Here is a 13204-nt window from a genome sequence, read left to right as displayed (position 1 = left end):
GGTTTTCCTAATGTTGAACCATCCTTGCATTCCTGGTATAAATCCCACCTGATCATGGTAGATGATCTTCTTAATTACTTGCTGGAGTCTCTTTGCTAATATTCTATTTAAGATTTTTGCATCTATATTCATTAGGGAGATTAGTCTATAGTTTTCTTTCTCTGTTTTTGGTCTACCTGGCTTTGGAATCAGTACCATATTTGTGTCATAAAAGGAATTTGGTAGGACTCCTTTGCTTATCATATCAAATAATTTGTATAGTATTGGGATTAGTTGCTCTTTGAATGTCTGATAGAATTCACTTGTGAATCCATCAGGTCCTGGTGATTTTTTCTTAGGGAGTTCTTTGATGGCTTATTCAATTTCTATTTCTGATATGGGATTATTAAGGTATTCTATTTCTTCTGCTGTTAATCTAGGCAATTTATATTTTTGTAGATATTCATCCATATCTCCTAAATTGTTATATTTGTTGCCATATAATTGGGCGAAATAGTTTTTAATGATTGCCTTAATTTCTCCTTCATTAGAGGTGAGGTCTGCCTTTTCATCTTTGATACTGTCAATTTGGTTTTCTTCTTTCCTTTTTCTTATTAGATTGACCAGTACTTTGTCTATTTTATCTGTTTTTTCAAAATACCAGCTTCTAGTCTTATTTATTAATTCAATAGTTCTTTTACTTTCAATTTTATTAATTTCTCCCTTAATTTTTAGTATTTCTAATTTAGTTTTCATCTGAGGGTTTTTAATTTGTTTGCTTTCTAATTTTTTGAGTTGCATACCCAATTCATTAATCTCTGCCCTCCTTAATTTGTTAATATATGCATTCAAGGATATAAATTTTCCCCTCAGTACTGCCTTGGCTGCATCCCACAGAGTTTGGTAGGATGTCTCATCATTGTCATTCTCTTCAATGAAATTGTTGATTGTTTCTATGATTTCTTCTTTGACAAATTGGTTTTGGAGAATCATATTGTTTAATTTCTAATTGGTTTTTGATTTGCCTGTCCATGTGCCCTTACTAATTATTATTTTTATTGCAGTATGATCTGAGAAGGTTACATTTATTATATCTGCTCTTTTGCATTTGTTTGCAATGATTCTATGCCCTATAACATGGTCAATCTTTGTGAATGTGCCATGTGCAGCTGAGAAGAAGGTGTATTCCTTTTTTTCACTATTTAATTTTCTCCACATATCAATTAAATCTAATTTTTCTAGGACTTCATTCATCTCTCTTACCTCTTTCTTATTTATTTTTTGGTTTGATTTATCTAGATCTGAAAGAGGAATATTTAGATCTCCCACTATTATGGTTTTACTATCTATTTCCTTCTTGAGCTCTGCCATTTTCTCCTTTATGAATTTGGATGCTATACCACTTGGTGCATATATATCGAGCAGTGTTATTTCCTGTTTATACTGCCTTTAATCAGGATGTAATGACCTTCCCTGTCTTTTTTAATCATATCTATTTTTACTTTGGCTTTGTCAGAGATCATAATAGCCACTCCTGCCTTCTTTTTTTCATTTGATGCCCAAAAGATTTGCTCAAGCCCTTAACCTTAAACTTGTGTGTGTCTACCCGCCTCATATGTGTTTCTTGTAGACAACCTATGGTAGGATTTTGGTTTCTGATCCACTCTGCTATTTGCTTCCGTTTTATGAGTGAGTTCATCCCATTCACATTCAGAGTTACAATTATCAGTTGTGCATTCACTGACATTTTTGTATCCTCCTCTAGACCCACCCCTTCTTCTTACACTATTTTCTTTTAAACCAGTGGTTTGCTTTGAGCCAGTGTCCGTTATCCCCTCCCTTGATTGACTTCCCTTTCTGCCCCCTCCCTTGTTATTCCCCTCTTTTTATTTTTAAAGGCCTATTGAATTCCCTCCCCCTTCTTCTCCCCTCCCTTTTTTTGACCTCCCCACTCCCCTGTTCCCTTTGCTTTGTCCCTTCTGACTTTCTCAGTAGGGTTAGATAGAGGTTTTTTTTATCTGAATGGCTAATAATGCTACTCTTCCCTCTCTGGGTTGATTATACTGAGAGTAAGGTTTGATTATTCCCTCTTAATGCTCTCTTCCTCTCCTTCTTATGATAGTATTTATCCCCTACCCTTCCCATGCCCTCTTTGTGTGTAATAGAATATCCTATTTTTCTTATTTACTCAGATTTTTCTTGGTGTCTCCTACTATTCCCCCCTCTTTCCCACCCTCTATGTCATCTTAGACCATTTAGTATCCTGTCCTCTCCTTATGAATTATTCTTTTGGTTGCTATAATAGTGAATATTATACTAGTGAATAGAGTTCACTACAGAGAATTATACATAGCATTTCTCCACCTAGTAATACAGATAATTAGATCTTATTTAAGCTCTTAAAGAGTCAAATTTAAAGAATTAAAAGTTTTCTTTCTTTTCCCTCTGTTTCTTATTTACTTTTTCATGTTTCTCTTGGTTTTTGTGGTCAGGTATCAAACTTTCCATTTAGTCCTGGTCTCTTTTGTGCAAAAACTTGGAATTCTTCAATTTTGTTGAATGCCCATCCTTTCCCCTGGAAGTATATAGTCAGTTTCGATGGGTAGTTGATCCGTGGCTGAAGACCCAGCTCTCTTGCCTTTCTGAATATCGTGTTCCAAGCCTAGCGGTCTTTTAGCGTGGAGGCTGCCAGATCCTGTGTGATCCTGATTGGTGCTCCTTGATATTTGAATTGTCTCTTTCTGGCTTCTTGTAAGATTTTTTCTTTTACTTGAAAGCTCTTAAATTTTGCTATTATATTCCTTGGTGTTGACTTTTTTATGTCCAGTGTAGAGGGTGATCTATGGATCCTTTCAATGTCTATATTGCCCTCTTGTTGTAGAACTTCAGGGCAATTTTGCTGAATAATTTCTTTAAGTATGGAGTCCAAGTTTCTATTAATTTCTGCCTTTTCTGGAAGACCAATAATTCTCAAATTGTCTCTTCTAGACCGGTTTTCTTGGTCTGTCACTCTCTCATTGAGATATTTCATGTTTCCTTCTATTTTATCAGTCTTTTGACTTTGTTTTATTTGTTCTTGCTGTCTTGAGAGATCATTAGCTTCTAATTGTTCAATTCTAGCCTTTAGGGACTGGTTTTCCTTTTCAATCTGGTCATTTCTGGTGTTCAATTTGCTTATTAGTTCATTTGATTTCTGAGCCTCACTTTCCAATTGCAAAATTTTGCCTTTTAAACTGTTATTTTCTTGCCAGATCTCTTCCATCTTCTTCAAAATCTCAGTTTTGAACTCTTCCATAGCTTGTGACCAGTTTTCCTTGTTTTGGGAAGGTTTGGATACTTGTTTGTCCTCCTCTGTTGTCTGGATTTTCTCTGTGTAAAAGTTGTCGAGTGTTCCAGAGTTTTTCTTGATAATCTTTTTCTTCCTCTGGAGTTCTTGGCTTGCCATCATTAGCCCCGCCCCTTTTCAGCTTTGTCTTCACACTCAGGGTCTGCCTGCGCCTTCCAAGCTCCTGGGGGCTCCGGTCTCCTTGTCCTTGGGGTCAGGCCTCCTGGTAGACCCTGGTCTGCCCCTCTGCCCGAGGCTCCTTCAGCCATCTTTGGGGCTGCTTCCACAGCCCCGCTCTGGTCCACACTGGGTCCTCACTGGAGGTCCAAGCCTGGGCTGGAGTTCTTTATTCAAGCCTAGGGCACTGCCTTTGCGGGCACAGACACTCTTAGAGCCTGCCTTCAACTGGGCAGAAGCTAAGGAAAGTCCATGGGCTGGAGATCTTTATTGGCACCTGAGGCAATGCCTTCAGCACTTGGGAAAGGCCGTGTTTTAGAGATCTTTGTCCCAGCCCAGGCTGTGCCTTCACCCAAGTGGACGCTGGGGGAAAGTCCCTGCGTGTCCCCAGCCACTTGGGGTCCCTTGTCTTGCAGCACACAGGTACAAGCCCTGGGGCTGCTAGTGATTTACTGGTTGCCCCAATCCTGTTTTCACTCTTGTGCGTTGGCCTTGGCGTTGTGCGAGGTGTGTGGTGTGGGGGGTGGGGGAGGGGCTTCTTCCTCTCGCCTTTTAGTGAGAGTGATACATTGTTTTTAAAACTATTGCTAAGAAAAAAATCTGGTGTCTGTAAAAAACTAGTTGATCAAAGCTCCAAATGAAAAAAACCACAAGCATTTATTAAATATCCATTATGTGTACATGGTATGCATTGGAGGAGCTACAAAATTTAAGAAAATGATCCCTGCCCTCAGTAACTTTACAAACTAGGAGGGAAACACTTCATATACACAAATAATTAGAAAATAAAACAATACATAAGCCTATTAGAGTAGAGCAAAATGCTATGTGAGATCCTAGGCATGGAAGGTCATTACAGAGAGGAATAGTGAGGAGCCTCAGAGATCGCCTAGGCTAACATCATTTTATTAGTAAGGAAACAGTCTCAGAGAACAGATTAGAAAAGTCTCCATAATGAAGTCAAGTGATATATTTGACTTCTGGTTTGAAAAATGTTTAGGTATTTGATTGCCTATAATGGGGAAGGAGGACATGTCACCTAAATGGAACAACATTAGGAAAAATACAGAAGCAGGACAATAAGGGAAAAATATTCAGGAGACAGTGAGTAGTTCCATTTGTACAGAGGAGACTATTATGAGGTAAGGCTTGAAAAATAAGGTGGTGACATTGTAGCATGCCTTGAATGTTAGTTTAAAAATGTATACTAGAGGTAATAAAGAGCTTTTAAAGATTTATGAACAAAAGAGTGACATAACCAGATTTACCATGCACAAAGAAAGTCTGAGGGCAGAATGTAATAGAAGGGAGTGGGGACATGGAAAAATGCATTAGAAAACTATACTAATCATTTAGTTGGGTGCTGCTCAGTAATGTAGGGCTGTATCTAAGGGAGGTGATAATGAGAACGAAGAAGAGAAAGGTCTTAGAGAAGTTGAACTTAGCAATTGATTGAATTTTATAATAATAAGAATAACACATTTACATAACACTTAAAATCTGCAAGTGTTTTCCTTATAAAAACCTCATACACAGATAATACATATATTATCTCCATCATACAGTTGAGGAAACAATCTTAGAAAGATCAGGTGATTGGATTGTATGTTTACAGATTATCTGGTCCAATTCCCCTATTTGAGAAATGAGGCAAAAATGTCCAAAGTTAAGAAGATACTTGCTCATGGTAAAAAGGGTAATATAAGTCAGGGCCAAAAATTGTTTCAGGTCCCAGTTTTCACAGGCAATGTTCTTTTCAAGATGGTATGATAAATTTAAGGAGAGAGAAGAATCCAAGATAATATCAAGATTTCTGTCCTGGAGTTGCTGGTCAATGCTGCTGGTAGAAATGCGGAAGGAAGGAGGATCAGGTATAGGAGGAAAAGTAAATTAGGCTTCGAAGGTACTTGGGTGAAGCTGTCTCAAGAAGTTGCTCAAAATTACAACTCTAGAATAACAGTGTGAAGATATGTTTAGAGGAGAAAGCACTAGGAATGTCTGACAATGTCAGAAAAAGCAAAAGAAAAGAAGAGGAATAGAACCTTGACTAATGTTTATCTGAAAGCAGGAATCCTTAACCTGATATCCTTGCTAGCATTTTTAAAAACAAATTTACATTTGAAAGAAATTAAATATTTTTTTAAAAAGCATTTCAATATAGTCTTTAAAATTTATTTTCTTGCTTTTTTTAAACATTTATTAATATTTATTTTTTAGAAAAGTTAACATGGTTACATAATTCATGCTCTTACTTTCCCCTTCACTCCTCTTTAACCCTCCACCCCCCAAGGCTGATGCCTATTTCCACTGGTTTTAACATAAGTCTTTGATCAAGATCTATTTCCAAATTGTTGATAGTTGCATTGGTGTGGTAGTTTCTAGTCTACATTCCCAATCATGTCTGCCTCAACCCATGTGTTCAAGCATTTGTTTTTCTTCTGTTTCCACTCCTGTAGTTCTTCCTCTGAATGTGGGTAGTGTCTTTTCCATTAATCCCTCAGAATTGTCCGGGTCATTGCATTGCTGCTAGTACAGAAGTCCATTACATTCGATTTTACCACAGTGTATCAGTCTCTGTGTACAATGTTCTCCTGGTTCTGCTCCTTTCACTCTGCATCAATTCCTGGAGGTCTTTCCAGTTCAAAAGGAATTCCTCTAGTTTATTATTTCTTTGAGCATAATAGTATTCCATCACCAGCATATACCACAATTTGTTCAGCCATTCCCCAACTGAAGGGCAGACCCTCATTTTCTAGTTTTTGCCACCACAAAAAGTACGGCTATAAATATTTTCGTACAAGTCTGTTTATCTATGATCTCTTTGGGGTACAAACCCAACAATGGTATGGCTGGATAAAAATGGCAGGCATTCTTTTATAGCCCTTTGAGCATAGTTCCAAATTGCCAGCCAGAATGGTTGGACCAGTTCACAACTCCACCAGCAAAATGTCCCAGTTTTGCCACATCCCCTCCAGCATTCATTACTCTCCCCTTCTTTCATTTTAGCCAATTTGCTAGGTGTGAGGTGATACCTCAGAATTGTTTTGATTTGCATTTCTCTAATTATTAGAGATTTAGAACACTTTCTCATGTGCTTATTGATACTTTTGATTTCTTTATCTGAAAATTGCCTATTCATGTCTCTTGCCCATTTATCAATTGGGGAATGGTTTGATTTTTTATACAATTGGTTTAACTCCTTGTATATTTGAGTAATTAGACCCCTGTCAGAGTTTTTGTTATAAAGATTTTTTCCCAATTTGTTGTTTCCCTTCTTATTTTGGCTACATTGTTTGTACAAAAGCTTTTTAGTTTGATATCATCAAAATCATTTATTTTACATTTTTTAATTTTTTCTAACTCTTGCTTGGTTTTAAAATCTTTCCTTTCCCAGAGATCTGACAAGTAAACTATTCTATGTTCACTTAACTTACTTATAGTTTCCCTCTTTATATTCAAGTCATTCACCCATTCTGAATTTATCTTGGTGTAGGGTGTGAGATGTTGATCTAAACCTAATCTCTCCCATATTGTTTTCCAAATTTCCCAGCAGTTTTTGTCAAATAGTGTATTTTTGTCCCAAAAGTTGGGCTCTTTGGGTTTATCATACACTGTCTTGCTGATGTCACTTACCCCAAGTCTATTCCACTGTTCCTCCCTTCTGTCTCTTTGCCAGTACCATGTTGTTTTGGTGACTACTGCTTTATGGTATGGTTTAAGATCTGGTACTGCTAGGCCAAATTCCTTCATTTTTTTTTTCATTATTTCCCTTGATATTCTTGATCTTTTGTTATTCCAGATGAACTTTGTTATAGTTTTTCCTAATTCAGTAAAGAAGTTTTTTGGTAGTTTGATGGGTATGGTGCTAAATAGGTAAATTAATTTGGGTAGGATGGTTTTTAAAAACATTTTGAGAAGGGGTATTTTCCACACTATTGAAGGGGATCTGTGACACAAAATGTCCCTCCGTAACAGGATCAAATGAGAATAAAGAACTAGCAAAATCAGCAGAGAATGGGCAGTAATAGAGGTAGGATGAGAACCAAAGTGTGGTGTTTGGGAAACCTAAAAACCAAAGAATATCTAGTAGGAAGGAGTGTTCAACACAACTAAATGCTTACAAAGAGGTCAAAGAACAGGTGTGGGAACATGGTTAATAGATTTGGTGATTAGATGTCCTTCTGTGACTTTTAAGACAGTAGTTTCTGGACAGTGGTAGAAGACTGAAGATAGATTGCAGAATGGTGGAGAGAAGACAGATCAAGAAGAAGTGAGGATGCCAGCTACAGACAACTTTTCTAGAAATTTGGTTGAGGGAGAAGAGAGAACAGGAAGTGAGATGGGCAGAAAGGTCCAGAGAAGTATTCTTTAAGACTGGGGACTCCTAAATATGTTTTTTAGCAGGCAGGAAGTAGCCAACTGAGATGGGGTAGATTTCAGATTCAGGCTAATTGCTAGGGAAAGGGACTGAAGGAGATGGAAGAAGACAGAGACCAGGTCTAGGGGGAGAGATTACAGCAAAGAGTACAACTGCCTCCTTCTTTGATAAAACAAGGATAAAGGTTATGCTACAAAGAAAATTTGGGGAGAATAAGAGATGGAGTAAAAGAATTTCTATTAGTTAGCCTTCATCTTCTAGGTGAAATGGGAAGTTGTCATCTGTTGTGAGTGTGGGGTTTTGGGATCTGGAAGTCTAAGGAGACAAGGAAAAGGTGTCATTTTTTGAGCTTGGATTGATATACCAGCATGATTCTCTTAGCACTTAGCTGTCCTAAATCCAGTTCTCAAACTCAGCAGCTTAAATCACTACAAGCTCATATACTTCAGGCCCAGCATCATCCTTACCTACCTTAAAAGCAGCACCTCCATGGATTATAGACTTGATGAAAATCCCCAAGTCAGCTCCTGTCTCTCGGGATTTGTTCCCTTTTAAGCTTACTCCAAGTCCGGCAGACCCTGAATCATTGAGAGGGATCTCAAAGGTCAGCTGCTCTGGAGTCTCAAGGGACAGCACATAGCAGTGGTCAGGCTCTCCTTTCTGTTAGGAAAAATGCAGATGAAAACAGTGAAGGACAGAAAGTAGATTAAATGTCTCATACACAGGGATTGTCAAACACAATCCAATTGGCAAAGACAGGATGATTGGACCTAATACAGTTTTGCACTATTGTTCCCAGAGGGTAAGGACTGTTTCTTTTCTTTCTGTAAAGTGATGAATGTACTAAGAAGTGTGTGCTTATGGGCTCTCAATAAGGAGTATGTGATGGCGGCCAACAACAACTCTTTGGCTAAGACAGAGGTCTAATATCTGGAACAACCCAGAGGCATTACAAAATTCTGCAGAGCATACTGAATAATTAAAGAAATGGAAAATGAGACTTACAGAATCTTTAGAGCTGGAAGGGACCTTGGAGACCAGCTAATCCTGCCCCTCATTTTACAGATGAGGACACTGAGACCCAGAGAGACTAATGTGTTAAAACTTTAGGGAAGTATATGCTGTATGTGAATTTAAAGTGCATCATCGTATTACTGAGCTCTGCTAAACAATCTCTTCTGCAAGAACTCTTTTCTGGTTCCCCTTCATACTGGTGTTTTCCTTCTGTGGTTATCTCAAATTCTGTTTAAGCACTAGGGATTGCTTATTGTCTTTCTTTAGATTAGAAACTCCTTGAGGGCAGGGAATGTTTTTTACTTTTCCTTGTATCATCCCCATTTAGCACAATGCTTGACATATAGTAGGCACCTAATAAATGATAATTAACTTAACCTAGGGTGGTGATATTATTGTTCAGTTGATTAGTCTTGTCTGACCCTTAGTGACTCCATTTAGAGTTTTACTGGCAAAGATACTGGGGGTGATTTGCTATTTTCTTCTCCAGCTCATTTTACAGATGAGGAAACTGAGGAAGACAGGGTAAAGTGACTTATCTAGGGTCATGCAGGTAGTAAGAAAAGTATCTAGGGCAAGATTTGAACTCATGTCCTCCTGACTTAAGGGCCAACAATCTATTTATTCTGCTATCTAGCTGCCCTTGAAATAGGGCACTTAAATTAAATTGAGATTCTTCTTCAAAAAGAGAAGAAAGGGGCAGCTGGGTAGCTCAGTGGAGTGAGAGTCAGGCCTAGAGACGGGAGGTCCTAGGTTCAAACCCGGCCTCAGTCACTTCCCAGCTGTGTGACCCTGGGCAAGTCACTTGACCCCCATTGCCCACCCTTACCAATCTTCCATCTATAAGACAATACACCGAAGTACAAGGGTTTAAAAAAAAAAATCATTTGTTAAAAAAAAAAAAGAGAGAAGAAAGTTTTATAAATGACTAGCACACACAAATACATATTATCTAGTCAGCATATAGTCACACACATACACATATGTATAATCTAGCCAGCATACACATTTATAGATATTATCAAGTCAAAATATACACATATACATATAATCTAGTTTATATACACAATACATAACATATACATATTATCCAGGCAGTATATGCATATACATATTATCTAATCAGCCTGGATTCCAAGCATGCCCCTCTATTTGCTATTATACATTTCCTCTCAAAAGGAATAATTAAGCATAAAAAAATCAATATTGCCTTAATTTTGTGTTATATATATATATAGATTGCAACTTTGTGGCACTGTGGATAAAGTGTTGGCTGTGGAGTCAAGACTTCTAAGTAGAGCAGGGCTTGGTGGGTGACATCAGACTTAGATGGTAACTATCTAAGTATAACCTTTCCCACCAGTGGAGAAAAGGGATCTAAGTACATAGAGTTTTTTTTTAAACATTTTTTTTTTAAAACCCTTAACTTCTGTGTATTGGCTCCTAGGTGGAAGAGTGGTAAGGGTGGGCGATGGGGGTCAAGTGACTTGCCCAGGGTCATACAGCTGGGAAGTGTCAGAGGCCGGATTTGAACCTAGGACCTCCTGTCTCTAGGCCTGACTCAATCCACTGAGCTACCCAGCTGCCCCTAAGTACATAGAGTTTTAAAGAAGCAGCCCCCCCCTCCCTTTTTTTTTGTAATTCACTAGAATATAAGGTATCTTACCATGGGGTAGGCGAACTATTTATTTATTTTTTTCTGTTTCAGTGTAACTATCTCAATATAATACATTTCCCCTGTCATCTTGTGTGTTTTGTTATGCATTTAAAATATAATTTTGAGCTGGAATCCAAAGGCCTCTCTAGACTGCTTCCATAAGAGTCTAAATGAAATGTTAACTAACTGAAAATATAAAGTTTCACATAAATTTCACTAGTTAATTTAATAAAATAATTACACTTATTCATTCTTTATCCAGCTCATCAAGTTATCCTCTCAGAACCTAGGTCTTGTATTTGTAGCAAATGAAAGGCTTTGTTATGGAAATACCCAACTTAAATAGCAAATTTACAAATTAGCCTTCGTCTATGCCTTCCAAAGTACCCAAATTGGAATCTATCACATTTCATAATAATTTATGTTTCAGGGTACTCGAGGATTCAATTAATTTTAGTCTAATAAAGTTCCAGTAAATTAAAGGGTGGATTAAAGAACATCTGGTTGTACTGTGAGTTTGGGGATTCAGCACTTAAAAAAAATCCTCAATACAAACCTTTTAAAGTGGCTACTCTCAAAATGGCCCTTTATCTGAGGAGGACAAATTGACATAAGAACTGTCCCTTCTTGAAGAATGTATTCAGTCCATCTCACCCTATAATCGAATCAGGCTTCCTTCAGAAATGGAGTCTATTCCTAGGCAAGTCTGATAACTGCTTTTCCCCTTAATTCCCCTTATTCAGTGCACAGTTACAAGTGATGGAGGAAGGACGGAGCAGCATGAGATCAAGGTGGTCCTATATTTACCTCTTCACTGAAAATACACTTCATGATTCCTGAGTTGAGTCCCTGCTATCTGAAAGCAGAGTATGTGCCTGTTGACTATTGAAGATTTTTACCTAGCAACTAGAAGCATGGAACAACCCGAGGCACTTTTCTCTAGAAGTATTGCAATATCCCATTATATCACTTACTTCTAAGGGACTGATTCCATCCTATGTCAGTAACTTTTCAGTTTTCCTAAAGTGCACCATTCTTTGAGGATAATTTGTGCCCACTCTTTAGGGAAAAAAAAAAAAGCTTAGGAAAAACAGAACATATCCTTATAAGTTAAGCCAATCACGATCTCAAGTTTTCTTTTGTCTACCTTTTCTCAGCATCTGAGTGAAAGGTCAACATGCTCATTTTTCAAAATAATGATGTTTTAACAAAATGGACACTGATTTTAAAATTGAACCTTGGAGTCAGGAGCACCTGGGTTCAAATCTCACCCTGACACCGGGAGAATCATTCAACCTTTTGGTGCCACTGGCTACTAAGATTATGAATCTTTAAAGATGCCCCTCTGCTCTGGCAGAAGTTCCTTTTCAGGAGTTCTTTACTTACACTTAATTGAATATATACTTTTTACCCAAAATTATTCAGAGGGGCAAATAAAGGAAGTATGACAAGGGACATATCTTCAATTATGTTTTTCTCCTTTAGATTATACATTTTATAAAATCTTGGAGGGCAGAGACCAATTCTTTTCAATACTTAAAGATACCTAAAGCACTTAATACTTTGAACTTGGCATCATGCAGACAATAACTAGTGATGTTATGACTCAGAAGGAGCAAGCAAGGTAATAATATAATCTCACTAAATTTCAAATTCCTTGAAAATTAAGAATTAGCTTCTCTGAAATTTGTAAGGTCCTATTTTGTTGAAAGAACAAAATTAAATGATCTTAAATTCTTTTTTTTCCTCAATAGGCATGTTTTGTTTTCCTCAGAATGCTAGAAATATGGTTTCTGAATCACAGAAGTAAAAATCCTATTTTTTCCTGCCTCTAACATTAGCCAGAGAAGGATAGTCTTAGAAACCTGAAATGGAGAGAAGTCTTGCCAGTGCCAGTTTTGGAAGGAGGGTGCACTATTACTTCTGCCACTTAGAGGAGAGGGAAGTATTCTGCAATTTGAGGGAAAAGGATATTTCTGTTGCCTCTTAGACATATATCTCTTCATCTGGAATGAAGTAAGGGAGGCAACGAAGGAAAAAATGAGGGCATCCTTATAACTAAGTCAAGATTAAAGATTCACTGTATGATGATGGATCAACCAAATTGTATTCTTGACTACCTTGTCCATTATACCAGCATTCAAAAATGTAAACTTTGAGAGAGGGTGAATAGAGGAGAGATGGTGAACCCTAAAGTTGCCAAGAAGGACTGACTTCCTAGCCTACACAACAACTTTAACCAGAGTCCATAAATGGAGAAATCCCATGCTTTTTGGATGCAAAAACCCTCACTGCCCTTTCTTACTCCCACAAAACCACATCCCGTCCACTCAGATCAGAGAGATGCAGATTGATAAGGGCAAACTATCTATACTAAGTGGGGAAATGACCAGCCTTGAATTAGTCAACATCTAGAGTTAAAAAATTCTGCATTCTGGTTTAAAAAAAATAAGTTTTATGGGTTCCTTTTGTTTTCAAATCCTATCATTTCCCTGTGTACCTCCCCACTGACACAGTAACATCATCCTTGTATCAATAGTAATAATTAATAATAATAATAGCTCACATTTATATAGTGCTTTAAGGTTTGAAAAGTACTTCATAAATATTATCTGAGTTGATTGTCACAATATCCTTGAGAAACAGGTTCTATTTTTTATTCCCATTTTATGTA

General features: G+C 37.4%; 1 protein-coding gene across 1 annotated transcript in view; it reads right to left on the bottom strand.

Annotated features, from left to right (window-relative positions):
• Nucleotides 1-13204, bottom strand: part of PARD3B (par-3 family cell polarity regulator beta) — a 1311536-nt gene that overhangs the window by 550641 nt on the left and 747691 nt on the right. The window contains exon 10 of the mRNA XM_044669413.1: nt 8331-8519. Within this exon, the coding sequence (XP_044525348.1) occupies nt 8331-8519 (189 nt within the window). The remainder of the gene's footprint in view (nt 1-8330; nt 8520-13204) is intronic.

The sequence above is a fragment of the Gracilinanus agilis genome, chromosome 3 (genome assembly GCF_016433145.1).
Source record: "Gracilinanus agilis isolate LMUSP501 chromosome 3, AgileGrace, whole genome shotgun sequence".
Taxonomy (NCBI): domain Eukaryota; kingdom Metazoa; phylum Chordata; class Mammalia; order Didelphimorphia; family Didelphidae; genus Gracilinanus; species Gracilinanus agilis.
The sequence above is the reverse complement of the archived record's forward strand: the minus strand, read 5'-3'. Positions and strand labels throughout refer to the sequence as shown.